General features: G+C 46.0%; 1 protein-coding gene across 2 annotated transcripts in view; it reads left to right on the top strand.

The window, feature by feature from the left end:
- The window catches only part of tma16 (translation machinery associated 16 homolog), a 54,003-nt gene that overhangs the window by 16,141 nt on the left and 11,359 nt on the right, over positions 1-26,503 (top strand). For both annotated transcript variants that reach the window (XM_072496146.1, XM_072496147.1), the window contains exons 4-5: positions 624-708; positions 15,818-15,966. In XM_072496146.1, the coding sequence (XP_072352247.1) occupies positions 624-708; positions 15,818-15,966 (234 nt within the window). The remainder of the gene's footprint in view (positions 1-623; positions 709-15,817; positions 15,967-26,503) is intronic.

The raw sequence follows: 26,503 nt of genomic DNA, 5'->3' as shown, positions 1-26,503 counted from the left end.
GGAGGTCTACAAGATTGTGAGGGCATGGATAGAGTGGATGGGCAGGCACTCTTTCCCAGGGTGGAGGGGTCAGTCACCAGGGGGCATAGGTTTAAGGTCCGTGGGGCAAAGTTTAGAGGAAAAGTGCGAGGCAGAGGGTGGTGAGTGCCTGGAACGTGTTGCCAGGGGAGGTTTTGTGGTCATCGTTCGACTTTTAATTCCAGATTTTTATTGAATTCAATTTCATCATCTGCCATGGTGGGATTTGAATCTGGGTCCTCAGAGCATTACCCTGGGTCTTCGGGATTATTTGCCCAGTGATAAAACCACCATGTCACTACCTCCCCTGTGAATAGGTTCTTGCACAGTTCAAGAGCAGCCCATACTGCCTCACTTTCAAAACGCATAACATTTAATTTTTTACCACTGTTAACTATTAGTACTTGTTCCTGCTAAAACATTCCTGGGTGATGGGGTGGGTTGGGGGGTGGAGGGGTGAAATGTGAGCACATTCTTCAATACGCATTGCCATTTTTAAAGAAAGCTGATGGAGATGGGGAACTACGTCAAATTAGTGGACAAAAGTTTTGAAATTATTTTGAAAGTTGACCTTTCATAACAGAAAAAAATGTTTTTTGGTACAGGTGAAAAACTGCTATGGTTTCAAAGCCATCTCGAGCCCAACAAGACTGAATACAGTAAACAGGAAGCCTGTGAGTTAATAGAAAGGTAAGAGGGAATTTTGGGGAAGTTTCATAATGTTATTTCCTCTGCTGGAAAAATAGATGGAACTGGATGCTGCAGGGCATTAGCACACTGTTCCAGGAGTTTTAATTTGCCAAAGCAAAGCCACAAAGGAAAACCAGTAGGGCAATGATTGACAAAGCTTACTCCAGTCCATTCGTCTTTCATGAAGACTTGCATTTTAAATTTGCACATTAAATTAATGGATTGCTTACATGAAGCAGTAAGGGAAAATACTCAGTGCCAAAAGACATAAGCCCAGAACTTCCATTGATCAGCAATCACTGTTGGAATACCATTTTGATTCTTTTTTTACTTACTGAGGTTGGGAGCTGCACATTTGTTGCCCGATCGTCCAGCACAAGCCTGGCGAGAAATGCGGAGAAAAGCAGTTAGAGGCTTTCCAGTGCAGGGGAGCAGCATCGGAAGACGTGAAGCTACACCCTCGTTTTACAGCATTAGCTGGGGGTGGGGACGTGGTGGTGATGGTGGTTGGGGGGGCGGGGGTAATTGGGTGATAATGCAATGGTCAGAGGATGGACGTTCGGTGGGTGGGGGTTCCGGAGAGTTGTTGGTGTGTTGGGGGTTTGTCTTGGTGGGGGGAGTGGATTTGGGGAAGGCTCGTGAGGGGCTAGGGGACAATAGCTGGGAATGGGGACGGGGTTGGGAGGATGGACGAGGTGGGTAGTCATGGGTGGGGGGAAGTAGTTGAAGAGATGAAATGTGGTCAATGTGTCCAGTGGGGGGGATGGGTGGTGGTTTGGCACCATAGTTGTTGAGGAGTTGGAATTGGTTTTAATCATTCTCACTTTTCCAAGATAACTATTCTGCTACAGAGTCGGAACCATAAGAGAGTCAGAACCATCAGAACTCTCAAATTTAAATTGGAGCTTTGGATGATTCCCAGTGTTGTGTAATTGCCGATGGGAAGTTTAGACTTTCTGGCCAATTCTTGTGCCGTTCTTGCCTGGGGACCTCCGAGATATCCATAGAATCCCTATAGTGCAGAAGGAGGCCATTGGATCTATCAAGTCTGCACCATCCCTCCGAAAGAGGACCCCACAACCCGCCCTATCCCCATAACCCCACTTAATTTTTTGGGCACGAAAGGGCACTTTAGTATGGCCAAACCACCTAAATTGCACATCTTTAGACTGCTGGAGAAAACTAGAGCACCCAGGCCTGGTTCGTTGCCGAGGACCAAGTCCAATATGGCCTCCCCCCTAATCGGCCTATCTACATATTGAGTCAGGAATCCTTCCTGTACACACCTGACAATATCTGCTCCATCCAAACCATTTGCACTAAGGAGGTTCCAGTCAATATTAGGGAAGTTGAAGTCACCCATGACAACAACTCTGTTACTTCTGCACTTTTCCAAGATCTGCCACCCAATCTGTTCCTCTATCTCTCTGCTGCTATTGTCTATAGAAAACTCCCAATAAAGTGACTGCTCCTTTCTTGTTTCTGACTTCCACCCATACTGACTCAGTAGACAAACCCTCCTCAACTACCTCCTTTTCTGCAGCTGTGGTGCACTCCCTAATTAACAGTGCCACTCCCCCTCCTCTTTTACCTCCCTACCTATTCTCCTGAAATATCTAAACCCCGGAACATCTAACAACCATTCCTGCCCCTGTGAAATCCAAGTCTCCGTAATGGCCACAACATCGTAGTTCCAAGTATTGATCCATGCTCTACGTTCATCCTCCTTATTCCTGACACTCCTTGCATTGAAACAGACACACTTTAACCCATTCCACTGAGTGCAACTTTGTTCTATCAACTGTCTATCCTTCCTCACAGACTTGCTGTATACTATTTTGCCTGTTCAACAGCTACCCTATTCTCTGATCCATAGCTCTGGTTCCCATCCCCCTGCTAAGCTAGTTTAAACCCTCCCGAAGAGCTCTAGCAAACCTCCCACCCAGGATATTGGTGCCCCTCCAGTTTAGGTGCAATCCGTCCTTCATGTACAGGTCCGACCTTCCCCAGAAGATATTCCAATGATCCACATATGTGAAGCCATCCCTCCTGCACCAGCCCTGTGGCCACGTGTTCAGCTGCACTCGCTCTCTGTTCCTTGCCTCACTTGCACGTGGCACTGGTAGCAATCCCGAGATCATTACTCTGCTTGTCCTGCTCTTTAGCTTCCAACCTAACTCCCTAAAATTACTTTTTAGATCCTCATCCTTTTTCTTAGCTGTGTCGTTGGTGCCTATGTGCACCACGACTTTTGGTTGCTCCCCCTCCCCCTTAAGAATCCTGTAGACTCAATCCGAGACATCCCTGGCTCTGGCACCCGGCAGGCAACATACCTTACGGGAGTCTCGTTCTCGACCACAGAATCTCCTATCCATTCCCCTAACCATTGAGTTTCCTATCACTGTTGCTTTTCTATTCTCCCCCCACCTTCCCTTCTGATCCACAGAGCCAGGCTCCGTTCCAGAGACCTGGCCGCTAGGGTCTTCTCCCGGTACATCATCCCCCCAACAGCATCAAAACGGTATACTTGTTTTGAAGGGGAATGGCCACGAGGGATCCCTGCACTGTCTGCCTAGTTGTTTTTCTTCCCCTGACTGTAACCCAGCTACTCTTGTCCTATACCTTGGGTGTGGCTACCTCCCTGTAACTCTTCTCTATCACCCCCTCTGCCTCCCGGATGATCTGAAGTTCATCCAGCTCCAGTTCCCTAACCCGGTCTCTGAGGAGCTGGAGTTGGGTGCACTTCCCACACGTGTAGTCAGCGGGGACACCGGTGGTATCCCTCACCAACCACATCCTACAGGAGGAGCATGCAACTGCCCTAGCCTCCATCCCCTCTGATCTGAATTCACAAAGAGATTTAAGGGGGGGGGGAAAAAGAAAAGATTAAACACCCGTTAGGCCCTTTAAAAAAAAATATATATATATATACTGTTGCTACTCTCCCAAGTGAACCCTCTAAAATTGGTGATACTGCGAAATGATACAATGATAGCTTGCTGCCCCCAAAAAACAAAAGAAACACAAAAAATTAAATTTTAAAAATTAAAACCCCCCAAAACAAACAACTCTTACCTGACAGAATGTAGCTGCCCTGTGAACCAGCTGGAACTCCGCCCTCCAACTCTGTTCCCAGTCAGCTGCACTCTCTGTAAACCCCCGGCTCCCTTCACACTCTTTGAGGAAGTGTAGGAAATTAAATGAAAGGAGCACCTTGCTCCCTCTTCACCTAACACCCTCAGTCACCAAACTCTCACTATAGCACTCAAATGCACCCAAATTCAGCACTCCTTGCAAACAAAGTCAAAGTCAGCACTGTAAGATGGCTCACCTTTATACTGTCTGACTCTGGCCTCGGAAAACTGGCCTAATTCAATTAACTAATTAACAAGCTCCAGCTGCATTTAGAACCTCTGTTTAAAGCTGATTGAAAACTCACCTCCTTGAACTTTAAGTTAATTAACTAACTCAAGGAAAGACTAGACTTTAGCTAAAAAATGAACCCTTAATATCCCTCAGTCACCAAACCCTCACTATAGCACTCAAATGCACCCAAATTCAGCACTCAGTGCAAACAACATCAGCACTGTATGCCGGCTCACCTATATACTGTCTGACTCCAGCCTCTGAATATAAGGAATATTTTATTATTGCAAAGTATATATAAGTTCAAACGGTATTACCCATGCTCCCCCAAACTAACTGATGCCTCTGCTCCCACCCCCATGTCCCGTCAAAGTATTGCTCTCACCAGGGAATGTCGGGAATGCCTTTGAGGCTGTTAAAAGTGAAACTGCACAGGTAAAACCAGGTGACTTAATACTATCCATCACTTTCTGTAAATGTTTTTTTTTTAATAAATATTTTTATTCTCCATTTTCACATTTTCTTCAGAATTTACACCCCACCAACAAACAGTAAACGGTAACGAATACAATGTCAATCCCCTTATCAATAACGATCCCATCCTCCCACCACCCCCCAAACAACGACCTGCATGACAATATGAGCATCAAATAAAACAAACCCTCCCCCTCCCAAGAAAAAAGAAAAAGGAATCAGGAATCGCCTATGGTCACCATTTAAAAAATATATATATATTTTATTCACAATTTTGTGGCCAAACATAACAGTACATAGTTTTTCTTTTGAACAACAACAAAGCAATATAAATAACCGTGGCCAATTTTAAACAAATAAATAAATAATATATAAACAAAAACAAAACTGAGTGGCACCTGCCTTGTCAAAAATAGTTACTCTACAAAGATACAATCCAATATACATTACCTATAACAAGTGTCTATACATATACAATGACATCCCCGAGAGTCCGTCCGGTTCCTCTCCCCCCCCCCCCCCCCCTCTCCCCCCTCCCCCCTGGGTTGCTGCTGTTGTCTTCTTCTTTTCCATTCCCTCTATCTTTCTGTGAGGTAGTCGACAGACGGTTGCCACCGCCTGGTGAACCCTTGAGCCGAACCCCTTAATACGAACTTGATCCGTTCTAACTTTATAAACCCTGCCATGTCGTTTATCCAGGTCTCCACACCCGGGGGTTTGGCTTCCTTCCACATTAACAATATCCTGCGCCGGGCTACTAGGGACGCAAAGGCCAAAACATCAGCCTCTCTCGCCTCCTGCACTCCCGGCTCTTCTGCAACCCTGAATATAGCCAACCCCCAGCTTGGTTCGACTCGGACCCCCACCACCTTCGAAAGCACCTTTGCCACCCCCACCCAGAACCCCTGTAGTGCCGGGCATGACCAGAACATGTGGGTGTGATTCGCTGGGCTTCTTGAGCATCTCCCACACCTATCCTCTACCCCCAAAATTTACTGAGCCGTGCTCCAGTCATATGCACCCTGTGTAGAACCTTGAATTATATCAGGCTTAGCCTGGCACACGAGGACGATGAGTTTACCCTACGTAGGGCGTCAGCCCACAGCCCCTCCTCAATCTCCTCCCCCAGCTCCTCTTCCCATTTCGCTTACAGCTCATCTACCATGATCTCCCCATCGTCCCTCATTTCCCTATATATATATCCGACACCTTACCACCCCCCACCCATGTCTCTGAGATCACTCTATCCTGCACCTCCTGCGTCGGGAGCTGCGGGAATTCCCTCACATGTTGCCTCGCGAAAGCCCTCAGTTGCATATACCGAAATGCATTCCCTTGGAGCAACCCATATTTTTCCGTCAGCGCACCCAGACTCGCAAACGTCCCATCTACAAATAGATCTCTCAGTTGTACTACCCCAGCTCTTTGCCATACTCCAAATCCCCCATCCATTCTCCCCGGAACAAACCTATGGTTATTTCTTATCGGGGACCGCACCGAGGCTCCCGTCTTTCCCCTATGCCGTCTCCACTGCCCCCAAATTTTCAATGTAGCCACCGCCACCGGGCTTGTGGTGTATTTCTTCGGTGAGAACGGCAACGGTGCCGTCACCATTGCTTGTAGGCTAGTCCCCCTGCAGGACGCCCTCTCCAATCTCTTCCACGCCGCTCCCTCCCCTTCTCCCATCTACTTAAACACCATTGAAACATTGGCGGCCCAGTAATAGTCGTTTAGGCTCGGTAGTGCCAACTGCAAAAATCCCCTTCTCACTCTCGGGGTCTTCCCGGCCCACACGAAACTCATAATACTCTTCTCGATTCTCTTGAAAAAAGCCTTCGTGACCACCACCGGGAGGCACTGAAACACAAAAAGGAATCTCGGGAGGACCACCATTTTAACCGCCTGCACCGTACCTGCCAGTGACAGGGACACCATGTCCCATCTCTTAAAGTCCTCCTCCATCTGTTCCACCAACCGCGTCAAATTAAGCCTGTGTAATGTACCCCAATTCTTGGCTATCTGGATCCCCAAGTACCGGAAGTCCCTTATTACCTTCCTCAGCGGTAAATCCTCTATTTCCCTGCTCTGCTCCCCTGGATGCACCACGAACAACTCACTTTTCCCCATGTTCAATTTATACCCTGAAAAATCCCCAAACTCCCCAAGTATCCGCATTATCCCTGGCATCCCCTCCGCCGGGTCCGCCACTTACAACAACAAATCATCCGCATACAGAGATACCCGGTGTTCTTATCCTCCCCTGAGTACTCCCCTCCACTTCCTGGAACCCCTCTATGCTATGGCCAGGGGTTAAATCGCCAATGCAAACAATAACGGGGACAGAGGACATCCCTGCCTCGTCCCTCTATGGAGCCGAAAATAATCAGACCCCCGTCCATTCGTGACCACGCTCGCCATCGGGGCCCTATACAGCAACTGTACCCATCTGATATACCCACCTCCAAAGCCAAATCTCCTCAGCACCTCCCACAAATAATCCCACTCCACTCTATCAAATGCTTTCTCGGCATCCATCGCCACCACTATCTCCGCTTCCCCCTCTGGTGGGGGCATCATCATTACCCCTAGCAGCCTCCGTATATTTGTGTTCAGCTGTCTCCCCTTCACAAACCCAGTTTGGTCCTCATGAACCACCCCCGGGACACAATCCTCTATCCTCGTTGCCATTACCTTGGCCAGAATCTTAGCATCCACATTCAGGAGGGAAATGGGCCTATAGGACCCGCATTGCAGCGGGTCTTTTTCCTTCTTTAGGAGGAGCGATATCGTTGCCTCTGACATAGTCGGGGGCAGCTGCCCCCTTTCCCTAGCCTCATTAAAGGTTCTCATCAGTAGCAGGGCCAGCAAGTCCATATATTTCCTATAGAATTCCACTGGGAATTCGTCTGGTCCCGGGGCCTTCCCCGCCTGCATGCTTCCAATCCCTTTCACTACTTCCTCCGTCTCAATCTGTGCTCCCAGTCCCGCCCTCTCCTGCTCCTCCACCTTAGGAAATTCCAGCTGACCCAGAAAGCACATCATTCTCTCCTTCCCTTCCGGGGGCTGAGCTTCATATAATCTTTCATAAAATGCCTTGAACACTCCATTCACTCTCTCCGCTCCCCGCTCCATCTCTCCCTCCTCATCTCTCACCCCCCCTATCTCCCTCGCTGCTCCCCTTTTCCTCAGTTGGTGGGCCAGCAACCTGCTCGCCTTCTCCCCATATTCGTACTGTACACCCTGTGCCTTCCTCCATTGTGCCTCTGCATTACCCGTAGTCAACAAGTCAAATTCTACATGTAGTCTTTGCCTTTCCCTGTACAGTCCCTCCTCCGGTGCCTCCGCATATTGTCTGTCCACCCTCAAAAGTTCTTTCAACAACCGCTCCCTTTCCCTACCCTCCCGCTTTCCTTTATGTGCCCTGATAGATATCAGCTCCCCTCTAACCACAGCCTTCAACGCCTCCCAGACCACTCCCACCTGAACCTCCCCATTGTCATTGAGTTCCACCTTTCAATACACCCCCTCACCCTTAAACACACCCCCTCATCTGCGAATAATCCCATGTCCATTCTCCAGGGTGTGTGCTGTTCTTTTTCCTCCCCTATCTCCAGGTCCACCCAATGTGGAGCGTGGTCCGAGATAGCTATAGCTGTGTACTCCGTCCCCGTCACCTTCGGGATCAGTGCCCTTCCCAAAACAAAAAAATCTATCCGTGAATAGACTTTGTGGACATAGGAGAAAAACGAAAACTCCTTACTCCCAGGTCTACTAAATCTCCAGGGGTCTACTCCTCCCATCTGCTCCATAAAGTCCTTGAGCACCCTAGCTGCAGCCGGCCTCCTTCCGGTCCTGGACCTCGATCTGTCCAGCCCTGGGTCCAGCACCGTATTAAAATCTCCACCCATTACCAACTTTCCCGCCTCTAGGTCCGGGATGCGTCCCAACATACGCCTCATAAAATTGGCATCAACCCAGTTCGGGGCATATACGTTCACTAAAACCACCGCCTCCCCTTGCAATCTGCCACTCACCATCACGTATCTGCCCCCACTATCTGCCACTATGGTCTTTGCCTCAAACATTACCCGCTTCCCCACTAATAAAGCCACCCCCTTGTTTTTTGCGTCTAGCCCCGAATGAAACACCTGCCCCACCCATCCTTTGCGAAGTCTGACCTGTGAGTACCCGTGCCCTCTTAATCGGCCCGTTCAGCCCTCTCACATTCCACGTGATCAGCCGGGTTGGGGGGCTCTTTCTCCCCCCCCCCCCCTTGTCGACTAGCCATCTCTTTTTTCAATCCAGCTCCTCTCCCGGTTCCCACGTAGCCGTATCTCCATCCCAACGGCGCCCTCCCGCCCCAACCACCCCACCCCATACCAGCTCCCCCTTCTCCCCAGCAGCAACCCATTTAACCCCCCCCCCCCCACCCCCACTAGATCCCTTCCTAGCGTATTTGCACCCCCCATGTTGCTCCCAGAAGTCAGCAAACTCTGGCCGACCTCCGCTCCCCCCCGTGACCTCGGCCCCCACTGTGCGAGACCCCCTCCTTCCTGCTTCCCTGTTTCCGCCATGATTACCATAGCGCGGGAACAAAGCCCGCGCTTCCCATTTGGCCCCGCCCCCAATGGCCGGCGCACCCAGCTCCCCATCCTCCCTCCCCTCCTCCCCCACGACATGGGAAAGAGAGAAAAGTTACAGGGTCGCAGGATTAACAACTTGGGAAATCATCTCTTCCCCCATTTCACCCCACGTAATCACCCCACCACTTTGTCCCAAACGTTCTTTTTCTCGCCCGCTTATTCCAATTTCTCCTCGACAATAAATGTCCACGCCTCTTCTGCCGTTTCAAAGTAGTGGTGTTTCCCTTGATGTGTGATCCACAGTCTTGCCGGCTGCAGCATTCCAAATTTAACCTTCCTTTTGTGCAGCACCGCCTTGGCCCGATTAAAGCTTGCCCTCCTTCTCGCCACCTCCGCACTCCAATCTTGATATACGCGGATCACCGCGTTCTCCCACCTACTGCTCCGGGTTTTCTTTGCCCATCTGAGGACCATCTCTCTGTCCTTATATCGGAGAAATCTCACCACTATGGCTTGAGGAATTTCTCCAGCCCTCGGTCTTCGCGCCATAACTCGATAAGCTCCCTCCACCTCCAACGGGCCCGTCGGGGCCTCCGATCCCATTAACGAGTGAAGCATCGTGCTCACATATGCCCTGACGTCCGCCCCTTCTGCACCTTCGGGAAGACCAAGAATCCTTAAATTCTTCCTCCTCGCATTATTCTCCAGCATCTCCAGCCTTTCCACACACCTTTTGTGTTGTGCCTCGTGCATCTCTGTCTTCACCACCAGGCCCTGTATTTCGTCCTCATTCTCAGCAGCCTTTGCCTTCACGACCCGAAGCTCCTGCTCCTGGGTCTTTTGCTCCTCCTTTAGCCCTTCAATCGCCTGTAATATCGGGGCCAACAGCTCCTTCTTCTCCTTTTTAAGTTCTTCCACGCAGCGCCGCAGGAACTCTTGTTGGTCAGGGCCCCATATTAAACTGCCACCTTCCGACGCCATCTTGCTTTGTGCTTGCCTTCCTGGCCGCTGCTCTAGAGGATCCACCGCAATCCGGCCACTTTCCTCTCCTTTTTCCATCCGTGTCCAGGGGGAATTCCCTTCTGGTTTACCGCACAGTGTTTTTAGCCGTTAAAATTGCCGTTGGGGCTCCTATAAAGAGCCCAAAAGTCCGTTCCACCGGGAGCTGCCGAAACGTGCGACTTAGCTGGTCATCGCCGCACCCGGAAGTCCCTATGGTCACCATTGACATATACAGCCCACCCCCCCAACCTCTCTTTTCCCCCCCCCTTAATATTCAATGCCATCCAATGCTTGAAAGAGTACCGTGAATGACACCCATGAATTGTAGACCCCGCACCCCACCCCCCTCCCAGACTCCTCCCCTCCACTTCCTCTTGTAAACTCCCCCCAACCTCGGTTCCTTCCCCCAACTTTTCACCCCAGCTAGACTCACCGAAACCTGTTCTACCAGCTCCAATCGCCGCAGCCCTCCCTCACCTCACTCCCGTTCACTGGCCAGCTTAAACCGTCCAGCGTGGAGGCCCCCGCCCGGGTCTCCTTCCCTCTTGCCCAGTCCCAGGAAAACCAAGAAATCCCCTTTAGCACACAACCCCAACATACACACCCAAGCCCCAAAGAACCATCATTGCAAATGAAAGTCCCATTTCTTCCCTTCTCCAAATATATACAACGTTGACTCATTTAGTACAGACACCAACACGCAGTGAAAAACTAAAGTTACATGAGGCTACATCGGTCCACGAACATTTCTCAATTCTGCCACAGTCCTTCTGCCTTCGCAGACTCCTCCGCTGCTTCCGCCGTCCCAAAATAAAAGTCCTTGGATTTGTAGGTCACCCTCAATTTAGCTGGATATACTATGCTGCACTGCACCTTGCTGATGTACAGTGCCTTCTTCACCCGGCTGAAGGCAGCCCGCCTCCTTGCCAGCTCCACCGTAAAGTTCTGGTATATGTGTATACCAGCTCCAGCCCACTGCACCACCCGCTTCTGCCTTGCCCAGCACAGGACTTTCTCCTTCACGTTATACCTACGGAAACACAGTTACTACTCTTGGCGGCTCACTCACCTTTGGTATAGGCCTCCACGACCGATGAGCCCAATCCAGTTCATATCGGGAGGGATCGTCCCCTCCCCAATAGCTTCGCCAACATCATGGCAAAATACTCTGCCGGCTTGTGCCTTCCACTCCTTCGGGCAGACCCACAATCCTCAGATTCTGTCACCTGGATCTGTTTTCCAGGTCTTCCATTTTGGCTCGTAGACCCTTGTTGGTCTCTATCACCCTCTGCAACTGCTTTCCCATCGAGGTGAGTTGATCACTGTGCTGCGATAATGCCTCTTCCACTTCCTTCAGTGTCTCACCTTGCTCCTGCACCTCCGCCGCTGCGCTTGATACCGCCACCCTCACCGGAGCAATCGCCTCCTCCACCAGCACTTTCAATACCGCCCCTATCTCCTTCTTCATCGCTTCCATGTGCTTTGTGAACTGTTTTTCAAGTTCCACAGCCATCACCTTGGTCATTTTTTCAGCTGTGAGCGATGCGGCCTCCCCTGGTGCTCCAGCCTCCGCTTTACTTACAGTTCCTGCGCTGACTTTTTCACTCCCCAGGCGGACTTCCGTTAACCCCCTTTTTCACAGCCGTTTTTCTCCCAAACTTGGACATTTCTCCTCCCTGTGCCTTCTTACAGCCTTTTCAGCCTCTGTTGCCCCTGGGACCGGGGTGTTAAAACTCCAAAATTCTTATTCCCGAGCGGGAGCCCTCCAGTGTGCCTCCCGCCCACCGTCACCGGCAGTCACTTTCTGTAAATTTGTTGCGTGAGTTAATATTTCAACTGAAGATGTGTCCAAAGTCTGACATTTGTCCTATGGATTTTAAAAGGACATTGGAGTATCCAGCTAAAAAGGAAAAGTTAATGGCAGTTGGAGACGAGTTGAAGTTATGTGAATTTAAAATGCAGAAAAAGTATGAGCTTCAAGAGACACAGAAGATGACAGCAGATGACACGCTTTGAAGGAGAGTGGAAGAGTTTAGTCTGATGCTGATATGATAGCGCTGTGAGGAAGGATGTTTGTCCTTGAAAGTAAATTAAAATGAAGAAGCGATCGTGCTTGCTCTAAAGGAATTAGAACAAAGCTCTAACTTAGTGGCAGGATGAGACGGAAAAATAAATGAAGAAAATTCATGCAAATGCTATTGGCCCTGACAATATTCTGGCAATAGTACTGTAGACTTCCCTGGCCAAGCTGTACCAGTACAAATACAACACTGGCATCTAGCTGGCAATGTGGAAAATTGCCCAAGTGTAGTCTGTACACAAAGAACAGGACAAATCCAACCCGGTCAATTACCTCCCTAGAAGTCCACACTTGAGCATTAGTAAAGTGATGGGAGGGCCATCAACAGTGCTATCAAGCAGCACTTGCTAAGCAATAACCTGCTTATTTATGCTCAGTTTGGGTTCCGCCAGGGTCATTCTGCTCCTGACCTCCTTACAGCCTTGGATCAAACATGGAAACAAGCTGAACTCCAGAGGTGAGGTGAGAGTGACAGCCTTTGACATCAAGGCAGCATTTGACTGCCCTGGCAAGATTGGAGTCAATGGGAATCAGTGCACAAGGAAGATGGTTGTGGTAGTTGGAGATCAATTAGCCCAGTTCCAGGCCCTAGGCCCAGCCTCCTTCAGCTGCTTTATCAATGACCTTCCTTCCATCATAAGGTCAGAAATGGGGATGTTTGCTAGATACTAAATCAGTCCATGTCCAAATGGAGCAAGACCTGAATGATATCCAGGCTTAGGGTGGCAAGTAACAGTCATGTCACACAGGTGCCAGGCAATGACCATCTCCAACAAGAGAGAATCGATCCATTTCCCCATGACTTTCACTCGCAATACCATCACTGAATCCCACACTATCAACATCCTGACAAAACTGAACTGGACTAGTTATATAAATATACTGCCTGCAAGAGCAGGTTAGAGGCAAGAAATCCTGTGGTGAGTAACTCACCTCCTGACTCCCCAAAACCTGTCCACCATTGACGAGGCGCAAGTCAGGAATGTGATGGAATACTCTCCACTTGCCTGGATGAGTGCAGCTCCAAAAACACTCAAGGAGCTCGACACCATCCAGGCCAAAGCAGCCTGTTTTATTGGCACCCCTTCCACAAACATTCATTCACTGCACCGCCACTGCACAGTATCAGCAATGTGTGCCATCTACAAGATGCACCTCCGGAATTCACCAATCCTCCTTAGACAGCACCTTCCAAACCCACAATCATCTGGAAAGATGAGGGCAGTAGACACATGGGACCAGAATCACCTGGCTGTTCCTCGCCAAGCAACTCACCATCCTGAAATATATTGCCGTTTCTTCACTGGAGCCCCTTCCCTAATAGAACCTCAGGTGTACTTGCACCACGTGAACTGCAACGGTTCAAGAAAGCACCCAGCTCACCACTGGGGATTGACAATAAATGTTAGCTTAGCCTGCACCACACACATCCCATAATAAAATAACTTGGACCATCAAGCTTTCTTAGCTAAACAACAACATAACGTAAACAAAGTTCACATAGCAACTAGAGAATTTTACGCAACAGATAAATTAACTGCCTGCACAAAAGGAGGAATTGTTAAATCCATATCTCCTGGAAAAGAAAACCGAAGGGTTAGACCATGGAGAATAACTGGAAATTAAAAGTAATTCTGAATTGAAACAGGATGAGGTGAATTCCATTGTTATGAACGACACTTAAGATGTTTGTCAGCACGCTCATGGGATCTGTTGAAAATAAGAGAGGAACTTCTGGATCCGGATCCCACCCGCTATTTTTAAAGATAACAGTGCCTCAATGACTGAAAATCCAGTCCCAAGTCTTAACTATATTGTTAAGTTAATAGTGTTTGCTTTTTTAATGTAAAGTTTTTTTTATATTAGAAACATGAAATCCTGTGACATTTATTTCAGTTACTCACTGGGTGTTCAAATGTTTGTTTAAACATTAACAACCTCCACGGAGATTGTAACAGTATTTAGGGTAACTTTGGGAAATGTGCGCTTATTTTTTCATCTTAAAGTGCAGACCACTGTGCATGATATGAGAGTATTGGCCCAGATTATGTAGTCAGAAGTAAAGGAATGGTGTTGCTGTTCATTACAGTAATAGAGGCCCATAGTATTTTAGTAGGCTTTTGAGCGGCAGCTTGCAGTTACTTGAGGTACTAAAGAAAAATACTGCAGACACTGCACATATCAAGTAACAACAGGAAATGCTGGAAATCTCAGCAGGTCTAACAATGTTGTGGAGAGAGAAACACTTATCAATCCAGTTCTGCTGCAAGTAGGGAGATGCTGTTGTCCATTGACTATTTTCTTTATCATTCACAAACATGTCCCTCGGAGTCACTACAGAAGTTTGTATAAGTTGAAATATTGGCATGAATTTTGTGTTAATTGTAATATTGAGGCCAACGATGTGGAGTAAATCAGACAGCCACTTTTAGCATCCAAACATGCAAAGTCCAGAAGTTGCGGCTCGAGATAACCACTCCTCCACAGACTGCGATAGCAATCCTTGTCCACAGGCTCGCTGCTTAAAGAACAAAGAAATGTACAGCACAGGAACAGGCCCTTCGGCCCTCCAAGCCCGTGCCGACCATGCTGCCCGACTAAACTACAATCTTCTACACTTCCTGGGTCCGTATCCCTCTATTCCCATCCTATTCATGTATTTGTCAAGATGCCCCTTAAAGGCATGCAATGGTGTGAATTTGGGGTACTTGTTCACTAATTCCCCACTAAAGATGCTGTAAAAATTAGGGGTGATGCATTCAGGAATAAATTAATTTTTAATGCTATGGTAACTTATAATTATTGAAAACCACCTCTGTTGCCCTGAAAATATAATTTTAAACGTGTGCTGCGGCACTCCTGCAGATGTTATTTGCCGTTGGAGATGTAAATAAACATTTGTTTTTACTTTGTTTCTTATAATCCTTCCCTTTTATTTCCTCCTTTTCCAATCTTTCTAAACATGTTTTAAATCTAATTTATAAATCATGCTTTATACTTTCCTGGTTCAAACGCATCAGAGTCGGTATTGGCTCAAAAATATTGCTGTAAAGGTACTTATAGCTGTTCTCACCTGCCATGATTCCCAAGGCCATGGAAACAAGGTACCTGTATTTTAAACATCGCATCCTTATGAATAAACTCAGTCTCATTAAAATATTTAAATTGCTAACCAACCTCCTGCGAGTGGATTAGTTGCCTGCTCCACATCCACTTCCATTAAAATTGTAAGTGGGCTGGCTCGCGGAGGCTTAGGTTCCTGTTTCAGATTTCTGGCTTTGTAACTTCCCAGCTGAACGTAGCCCATTCACCTTTGAGGGTTAAAATTTCTCTCTGTACGTTTCAGTGGGGATTCTTCCAGCTAATTGAAGTGCCTCGGTGCTGCTTTACCTGCTTTCAGATTCCCTGTAGAGGGTGCCACACTGGATGAGGCAACGGATTACAACAAGCCTCTGTTCACAAAAACTGCTAAGACCTTCTGGGTAACTGTCCAAGTAGTGAATGGTGAACACTGTTCCTTTATCGCTGACCCAAAATCCAGACCACTGACTTGCAACTTCTATTGTGGTATATGCGTGAAAATCTGATTTCTGCCACACTCTAGGTATTTGCACAGGTTTGATACTGAGTTGGAGCAAATTGAATTGACGAACAGCATCAAAAGCAGGCAGGGAAGACAGCATGAAGCTCGGGAAGCCATTCTCAAACACAGCATTGAACGTGAGAGGATGCTGTATGAAGAAAATGGCATAGGTATGAATCCTTAATTTGTTATCAGTCAGTCCCTTCCTACAAATATTCTTAAAGTATTGATATTTCATAAGTGTATAGTTAAAAATGGATAGAGCTCTGAAGTTATTCTTCTAATATGGACTCGCCTATTCAAATGTGTTCTTTCAAATTCTTAATCAGTTTGTTGGAGTGTGGGATTCTAATGGTGCTTTTAATGGCAAGGGTAATTTTCATTTTTGTTTATTTCTAATTAAAATACAACATAAGGACCTGTAGTTTCACAATCAATGGAACAAGGGAGGCCATTCAACTCCTCCCAACATTTTGTTCAATCATGTCTGATCTGTACCTCAACTTCATTTAATTTTCTCCGTATTTCTTGATCCCAATAACGAGCAAAAAACACCAACTAATTTCAATCTTGCAAAAGCCACGGGGCTGGTATAGTCTTCACCACGTAGGTCAATATTTTATCATGATGTGGAGATGCCGGCGTTGGACTGGGGTGAGCACAGTACGAAGTCTTACAACACCAGGTTAAAGTCCAACAGGTTTGTTTCGATGTCACTAGCTTTCGGAGCGCTGCTCCTTCCTCGGATGAATGAAGAGGTATGTTCCAGAAACATATATATAGACAAATTCAAAGATACCAAACAATGCTTGGAATGCGACCATTATCAGGTGATTAAATCTTTACAGATCCAGAGATGGGGTAACCCCAGGTTAAGGAGGTGTGAATTGTATCAAGCCAGGACTGTTGGGAGGATTTCGCAGGCCAGCTGGTGGGGATGAATGTAATGCGACATGAATCCCAGGTCCCGGTTGAGGCCGCATTCATGTGTGCGGAACTTGGCTATAAGTTTCTGCTCGGCGATTCTGCGTTGTCGCGCGTCCTGAAGGCCGCCTTGTAGAACACTTACCCGGAGATCAGAGGCTGAATGCCCTTGACTGCTGAAGTGTTCCCGACTGGAAGGGAACATTCCTGCCTGGTGATTGTTGCGCGATGTCCGTTCATTTGTTGTCGCAGCGTCTGCATGGTCTCGCCAATGCTGCGACAACAAATGAACGGTCATCGTGCATTTTCCCAATATCCATTCCGTATTTCAATAAGATCGCCTCCATTTTTCTAAACTCCAATCGGTAAAGGCCTAAGGTTTTCAACCTTTCTTCATGAGATAGGCCCTCCAGCTCAGGAAGAGCTGAGTGAAGCTTCTCTGAACTGTTTCTAATGCTGTTATACTTTTTCAAACAAGGGGACCAAACCCTGCACAATACTCCAGATGGGGTCTCACCAAGATCCCATGCAGCTGCTATAAAACTTTTATATTCTATTTCCCCTGCAATAAAGCTAATATTCAATTTGCCTTCCTGTAACTTGCCATACACTTGCTGTCCCTGCTTACCTCTTGCCTCTGTGTTATGCAATCTCTTGCCATTCAAATAGTATACTACTTTCCTGTCGGATTGGACAAGCTCACGCTTTCCCACATTATATTCCCATCTGCCAAATTTTGCCCACTCACTTAATCTATCTGTAGTCCTTTGTAGGTTCTCCAAGTCATCTTGGCTTTCGTACTATCTTGGTGTTATAATTTGGTCCATTCATCCAAGTCATTGACATAGATTGTAAATAGTTGAGGCCCCAGAACTGTGATCCCTGTGATAATTAACATCGAAACATAGAAAATAGGAGCAGGAGTAAGCCATTTGGCCCTTCGGGCGTTCTCCGCCACTTATTATGATCATGGCTGATCATTCAACTCTCGCCTTTTCCCACATTCGCCCCCCCCCCCCCCCCCCCCATATCCTTTGATCCCTTTCGCCCCCGGTGATATATATATAACTCCTTGAAAACATACAATGTTTTGGTTTCAACTACTTTCTGTGATAGCGAATTCCACAGGCTCACCACTCTCTTGGTAAAGACATTTCTGCTCATCTCAGTCCTAAATGGTCTACCCTGTATCCATAAAGTGACCCCTGGTTCTGGACTTCTCCACCATTGGGAACAGTCTGGTAAGTCTTCGCTGCATTACCTCTATAGCAAGAACATCGTACTTCAGATAAGGACCCCAAACCTGCACACACAAATATTCCAGGTGTAGTCTCAGCAGGGCCCTGTATAATTACAGCAAGACATCCCTGCTCCTGTACTCAAATCCTCTCGCTAGGATGACCAGTATGCTATTTGCCTTCTTCACAGCCTGCCGCACCTGCATGCTTAGCTTTAGTGACTGGTATATGAGGACACCCAAGTCTCGTTGCATGTTCCCTCTCAAATTATAGCCGTTCAGGTAATAATCTGCATCCCTGATTTGCTGCCAAAGTGGATAACATCACTTTGATCCACATTATGCTGCGTTTGCCCACTCACCTAGCTTGTTCAAATCACACTGAAGCATCTCTGCATCCTCCTCACAGCTCACCCTCCGACCCAGGTTTGTGTCAACTGCAAATTTGGAGACCTTACAATTTGTTCCCTCATGTAAATAATTAATATATACCGTGCACTCCTGCCATTTGGAAAAAGACCCATTTATTTCTACTCTTTGTTCCTGTCTGCCAACCAATTTTCCATTCATCTCCATACACTACCCCCAATCCCATACGCTTTAATTTTACATGTTAACCTCTTATGTGGGACTTTGTCAAAAGTCTTCTGATTGAATGTCCAAATACACCTCCCATCCTTGAAGAATTCAATCAATTGATCGCCCTTTCTTAAATCTGTGCTGACTTTGTCTGATCCTGCTACCCATTTTGAAGTGCTTTGCTATTAAATCTTAATAGTGGACTCTGGAATTTTCCCCACTGCCTACGTCCGGCTTACTGGTCTATAATTCCGTTTTCCCGCTATCTCCCTTTTTAAATGGTGGGGTTACATTAGCTACCCTCTAATCTGTAGGAACTGTTCCAGAGTCTAGAGAGTCTTGGAGGATGATCACCAATGCAGCCACTATTTCTCGGGCCACTTCCTTAAGTTCTCAGCCTTCAGTCCCATCAATTTCCCCAACACCATTTCCCTACTAAGACAGACTTCCTTCAGTTCCTCCCTTTCACTAAACCCTGCGTTCCCAATATTTCTAGGGCATTATTTGTGTCCTCCTTTGTGAAGACAGAACCAAAGTATGGATTTAGTTGGTCAACAATTTCTTAGTTCTTCATTATAAATTCCCCTGTTTCTGATTGTAAGGGACCTACATCTGTCTTCAATCATTTCGTCTTCACATACTTAGTTACTTCACTAGTTATAATCCCCAAAAACGTGCCTTCATCCCTACATTCCTTCCTGTTAGCTAACCAATCCTTTATGCTTATCTGTTGCCCCCGACACCATGTGCTCTTATTTTGTGTAGTAATCTTTGATATGACCTCTTATCAAATGCATTTTGGAATTCCAAGTGCACGACATCAACAGGTTTCCCTTTATCCACCTTCCTTGTTGCTACTTCAAAAAAATTCAATAAGACCACAAGACATAAGAGCAGAATTTGGCAATTCGGCCCATTGAGTCTGCTCCACAATTCAATCATGGCTGATATGTTTCTCATCCCTATTCTCCTGCCTTCTCCCCATAACCTCTGATCCCCTTATTAATCAAGAACCTATCTATCTCTGTCTTAAAGACCCTCAGTCATTTAGCCTCCACAGCCTTCTGCGGTAAAGAGTTCCATAGATTCACCATTCTATGGCTGAAGAAATTTCTCCTCATCTCAGTTTTAAAAGATCGTTCCTTCATTCTGAGGCTGTTGCCTAGGGTTCTAGTATTTGTGGGAAATAGCCTCTCAGAATCATGTAAGTTTCAATAAGATCTATCATCATTCTAAACTCCAATGAGTACAGACCCAGAGTCCTCAACCGCTCCTCGTATGATAAGCTTTTCATTCCAGGGATTATTCTTGTGAACCTCCTCGGGCCCCTTTCCAAGGCCAGCACATCCTTCCTTAGATACAGGGCCCAAAACTGCTCCCAATAATAACTTAATTAAACATAATTACCCTTTCACAAAACCACCTGATTTTCTAAATATCCTGTTATGACCTACTAATAACTTATTCTAGCATTTTCCCTGCTGCAGATGTTAGGCTAGCTGGCTTGTAATTTAGTTTATGTCTCCCTCCTGTCTTGAATAAATGTGTTACATTTGTTGTCTTCCAATCTGCTGGAGCCCTTTCAGAATTGAAGGAATTGTGGAATATTTTAACCAATACCTCCTCTGATGCAGCCACTTCTTTTAAGACCCGAACATGCAGAGCCATCAGGTCCTGGGGCTTGACTGTCTTTTTCCCAGTACTGTTTCCCCGATCGTAAGACTTTTTAAGTTCCTCTTTCCTTTCTATTCTTGATTTTTAAGTGTGTTATGTGTGTTTTTCTCAGTCTTCCACAATGAAGACAGACACAAAAAACTTATTCAATGCTTCTGCCATTTCCTTATTTACATTATTAATCCCCCAGTTCTTACTCTGGAAGACCAACACGTTTGTTTTTCTAAATTTAGAGTACTCAATTCATTTATTTTCCAATTAAGTGCAATTTAGTTTTGTCAATCTACCTACGCTCCACATCTTTGGGTTGTGGGGGTGAGACCTATGCAGACACTGGGAGAATGTGCAAACTCCACACGACAGTGACCCGGGGCCGGGATCGAACCCGGGTCCTCGGCGTCGTGATGCAGCAGTGCTAACCACTGTGCCGCCCCTTAGAGGACCAACATTTGCTTTAGTTACTCTTTTCCTTTTTCAATACATATTTTCTGTTTTATATTTATAGCTAGCTTTCTCTCGTACTCTAAATTCTCACTCTATTATTGTTTTTGTATCGTTTTAGTTATCCTTTACTGGTTCATAAGTCTTTCCATTCTTCCGACTCGCCACTAATCTCTGCAGATTTTTACAGTGTTTCTTTCAATTTGATACTGTCCGTAACTTCCTTATTTAGTCACGGATGATGCATCCTTCTTCTGCAGTCTTTCTTTCTCACTGGTATAAATCTTTGCAGAGAGTTATTAAATAGCCCCTTAAAAGTCTGCCACTGCACCTCTACTGTCTGACCATTTAACTTAGTTTCCCAGTTCAGTTTAGTTAACACTGCAGTCCTACACTTATAATTACCATTATTCAACTTTAAAACATTAGTCTTAGACCCAGACCTTCAAATTGAATGTGAAATTCCTATCTTGTTATCATCGCTGTCAATGAGGTTATTGATTAATCCTGTCTCATTGCACGTTACTAGGTCGAGAATAACTTGTTCCCTGGTTGACACCAGAACATACTGCGCAAAGAAATTATTCCGAATGCATCTCTGAACTCATTTCCAGGGTATATTTCCAATCTGATTCACTAAATCTACATGTAAGTTGAATTCCCCTGTGACTTTTGCAGTACCGTTTTTACACCCCTTTTTATTTCTTCCTGCATACTCTGTCCCACAATGTAAGTACTGTTAGGGGGCCTAGAGATTATACCTGCAACTGACTTCTTGGATTTCCTATTTCTTATCTCTACCCAAGCTGATTCTGCATCCTGTTCTTTCGAGCTAAGGTCACCACTCCACTACTGTTCAAATGTCATTCTTAATTAACAGAGCTACCTCATCACCTTTTCCTAGCTTTCCCGTCTTTCCAACATGTCAAATACTCATCCATAGACCTGGTCACCTTGCTCTGACTGGCTAGAACATCATATATACTTAGTTCTATCTGCTAACAATTTATCCATTTTATTATGAATACTGTGTGTATAAGGATACAAAGTCTTTAATTCTGCCTTAACTATTTTTGAAATGGTATGAAAGGCATACGGCATGTTTGCCTTGCCTTTATCCGCTGGGGCATTGAGTATAAAAATTGGCAAGTCATGCTGCAGTTGTATAGAACCTTAGTTAGGCCACACTTGAAGTATAGTGTTCGATTCTGGTTGCCACACTACCAGAAGGATGTGGAGGCTTTGGAGAGGGTACAGAAGAGGTTTACCAGGATGTTGCCTGGTATGGAGAGCATTAGCTATGAGGAGAGGTTGGATAAACTTTTTTTTCACTGGAACGACGGAGGTTGAGGGGTGACCGGATAGAAGTCTGAAAATTATGAGGGGCATGGACAGAATGGGTAGTCAGCAACTTTTTCCGAGGGTGGAAGAGTCAATTACTAAGGGGTATAGGTTTAAGGTGCGAGGGGCAAAGTTTAAAGATGCGTGAGGGAAGTTTTTTTACACAGAGGGTAGTGGGTGCCTGAACCCGCTGCTGGAGAAGGTGGTGAAAGTAGGTACGACAGTGACGTTTGACAAATACATGAATAGGATGGGAATAGAAGGACATGGACCCCGGAAGTGTAGAAGGTTTTAGGTTGGACAGGCAGCATGGTCGGCACAGGTGTGCAGGGCCGAAGGGCCTCTTCCTGTGCTGTACTTTTCTTTGTTTTTTGAAATCTCTGGTCCTCTGTCGGTGCATGCTTATGTTTGTACTTTCTGGTTATCATCACACAAATCGCTATCCTGCTCTTATTACCTTGTCATTTCCCTTTACTTTGCCATGTCTTCCCTCGCGTGACTCCTGCATCCCATTATTCAGTTTAAAGTTCTCGCTACCATCCTAGTTATAGGGCTTGACAGAATACTGGTCTCAGCATGGTTCAGGTGAAGAGCGTCCTAATCCTGCAGCCCCCACTTTCCCCAGTACTGGTGCCAGTGCCCCATGAACATAGAACATACAGTGCAGAAGGAGGCCATTCGGCCCATCGAGTCTGCACCGACCCACTTAAGCCCTCACTTCCACCCTATCCCCGTAACCCAATAATCCCTCCTAACCTTTTTGTTCACTAAGGGAAATTTATTATCCCTGGTGTTCGCCAGAAAATTCAGCAAATTTGAAAGTTGAGAGGCCCCAATCTCTGGAAAAATTAATCTCACCTGGAGAAATATGGGTTAAATAAAGACATCCAGCACGACTCTGTAAAGGCAACTTGTCTCTGACAAATTTATCATATTTCTTGAGTTAATGGAGTTTATTGATTATATTGCAATCTGTACATGTGAAGTTTTGAAAGATATTTGAAAGATCCCCAAAGGAGACTTATTGATAAAATTAAGACGCATGATGTCTCCGACTTGAGTTTGATTGAAGGACATTTAAAAAAAAAACTTATAGAGTACCCAATTATAATTTTTTTTCCAATTAAGGGGCAATTTAGCATGGCCAATCCACCTAACCTGCACATCTTTGGGTTGTGGGGGTGAAACCCACGCAGACACGGGGAGAATGTGCAAACTCCACACGGACAGTGACCCAGGGCCGGGATTCGAACCCAGGTCCTCAGAGCAGTAGTCCCAGTGCTATCCACTGTGCCACCGTGCTGCCCTTAAAGGACATTTATTGAACTGGTGGGAAGAGGAGGCTGGTTTAGCTCAGTGGGCTAGGCAGCTGGCTTGAACAAGGCCAGCAGCGTGGGTTCAATTCCCGTACCGGCTGAGAGAATTCTGAATTCTCCCTCTGTACCCGAACAGGTGCCGGAGTGTGGCGACTAGGGGCTTTTCACAGTAACTTCATTGCAGTGTTAAGCCTACTTGTGACAATAAAAGATTATTATTATATCATGGAGATGATCCAAACTGACGCTCAGCTTATGGTAGAGTTGCTGAATGGTAATTTCATTTCTGTCTATACTCCTGTAGATGCTTGTGTCCCAGATTGGGGTGTGGTTCTATGTTCTGTGTTGAATGGCATTATTACAATATTAAAGTGGCAATGTCATATTGGACAGATAAGGAATGCTCAAAACTGATGGGGTGCCATATCTGGATAATATCCAACCATCAAATGTGAAAAGATGTAGTGCTGGTGCTCTGTGACTGCCCCCCTCCTCCCTCTATCTTCAATAGTTCAGTTGAGTCAGTGAGGGTTCGCTTACACTGGAAGCTGTTCTCATGCAATTTCTGTTTCAGAAAAAGGACAAGTCAGAGCTGACAAATTTTCTCGCATCTTTCTAATAATGAAGTTGATTATTAATGAAAGAAAGGGGCACCTCATGCCTTTTGAAATAACAATCCGCAAGAACAAATTAGTTTTGTGAGGAAGTCTGGGTTGTGGATGAAGGAAATCAAGGAGACGCCTGCCTGGACCTTCAAAAGGTCTACAACAAGGCAACTCATTCTAGGTTACTTCACATGATATGTGCTTGTGCCATCAGTAAGAACGTGACGAGCTGGATCCAATTCCACAGAAAAAAGTTTAATGGTGTAGAGAAGAGCTACAGGAATGATTCCTATCTTAAAGAACCCCAGCTACTTGGATAACTCAAGTACTTTAGTTTATTTACATTACAGCAATATAGACTTAGAGGTGACTTGATAGATGCCTATAAGATAACTTAAAGGGATGGACAGTACCCCCTTTTTAAAATAAATTTGGAGTACCCAATTTATTTTTTACAATTAAGGGGCAATTTAGTGACCCTTCTGATAGGTTATCACAGTTTAACTGACTGGAGAGGACCACAAGGCTCAAGTTTGCATTTTGTAAGAGTAGAAATCGACCGGATGTTAGTTGGCCCTTCTTTTCCCAAAGAGCAATGAATCTCTAGATTCCCTGCTGATGTGGTCGATCATGCCTTGAAGAGGGAGTTGAACAAATTTTTGGTTGGGACCAAGATGATCCCAAATAGACGATTACTGTCTTCCTTGACAGCACTTGGTCGATAAGATCTCCTGGACTGGCTTTGCTTGAGTAATTTTTTTTTCTCTATTGGCCCTTGGTCTTTTTGCCCTGTATTTCAGGAGGTTACATGGCTGCAGATTGGGGAAGATGGAAGAATTATTTAGTCATTTATAAATGACTTGGAGGAGGGGGCTGAAGGGTGGTCGGTAAATTTGCTGATGACACCAAGATTGGTGGAGTAGTGGATGAGGTGGAGGGCTGTTGTAGGCTGCATAGAGACATTGATAGGATGCAGAGCTGGGACGATAAATGGCGGATGGAGTTTAACCCTGATAAGTGCGAGGTGATTTATTTTAGTAGGACAAATTTGAATGCAGATTACAGGGTCAATGGCAGGGTTCTGAGGAATGTGGAGGAACAGAGAGATCTTGGGGTTCATGTCCACAGATCTCTGAAGGTTGCCACTCAGTGGATAGAGCCGTTAAGGCCTATAGTGTGTTAATGTTTATTAACAGGGGGCTTGAGTTTAAGAGCCATGGGGTTATGCTGCAACTGTACAGGACCCTGGTGAGACCACATTTGGAGTATTGTGTGCAGTTCTGGTCACCTTATAGGAAGGATGTGGAAGCATTGGAAAGGAGATTTACCAGGATGCTGCCTGGATTGGAGGGTAGGTCTTATGAGGAAAGGTTGAGGGAGCTAGGGCTTTTCTCTTTGGAGCGAAGGAGGATGAGAGGTGGCTGAATGGAGGTTTATAAGATGATGAGGGGGATAGATAGAGTGGACGTTCAGCGACTATTTCCTCGGGTGGATGTAGCTGTTACAAGGGGGCATAACTATAAGGTTCGGGGTGGGAGATATAGGAGGGATGTCCGAGGTAGGTTTTCTTTACTCAGAGAGTGGTTAGAGTGTGGAATGGACTGCCTGCTGTGATAGTGGAGTCGGACACTTTAGGAACTTTCAAGCTGTTATTGGATTGTTACATGGAGCACACCAGTATGACAGGGAGTGGGATAGCTTGATCTTGGTTTCGGACAAAGCTCGGCACAACATCGAGGGCCGAAAGGCCAGTTCTGTGCTGTACTGTTCTATGTTCTATACCTGTCCGAACATTGTGGTGTGGGGCAGGATTGATAGACCAGCTGGTCTTTTCCTGCCTATTAGTTTTGGTGATTCATATACAGTAGCATTCCGTCGGGATCAGTGATATGGCCTTTGTGCTTTTCAATCTATTTAAATAGACTAAACGTGGTTATAAAGGGCTCACTTTCTAGGGCTTGGAGCCAGATTTGGTTGGATTAAGCCTTCATGTTGTTCTTGTCTCCCATTCCAATGTTCAACTCTTCTGTACATGCCAATGGAGTCTGTGAAGAGGTCTGAAGCTGAACTATTCTGATGGAACCCAAACTAAATATAACTGAGCAGGTTATTGATGAGCAATATTGGTCATTTGTCACCATTATTGACAACTCCATCCGTGTGCGATGATTGGAAGGAGGCTGACTTTAGATGTATTTTATTTTTTGTGAATCAGATACCAATTTTCCACATTGTAAGTAGACCCTCAAGGTCATAGCAGCACTGGAACAGCCTGACCCCTGGAGTGGCTAGTTCTGGTGTGCAGGCATTCATCTGGTATGTTGTCTGCGATTAAAATTTTCACTGCATCCAATGAGAACTTCCAACTATTTACGACCTGTATTAATGACATGGTTGAAGGGCCATGTCCTGAATGTATTGTAGCCACGCTTTCTGACCACACTGAGATAGGTAGGGCAGCAATTTGTGAGGAAGATACAAATAGTCTGTAACTGATGGATAGATTTAGTGAATGGGCAAACATTTGGCATGTTGGAGTATAACGTGGGAAAATGTGAAGTTGTCTACTTTGGTAAGAATAGAAAAGTAG

Source organism: Scyliorhinus torazame, chromosome 3 (genome assembly GCF_047496885.1).
Source record: "Scyliorhinus torazame isolate Kashiwa2021f chromosome 3, sScyTor2.1, whole genome shotgun sequence".
NCBI classification, from domain to species: domain Eukaryota; kingdom Metazoa; phylum Chordata; class Chondrichthyes; order Carcharhiniformes; family Scyliorhinidae; genus Scyliorhinus; species Scyliorhinus torazame.
This window is presented reverse-complemented; position numbering and strand designations above follow the sequence as displayed.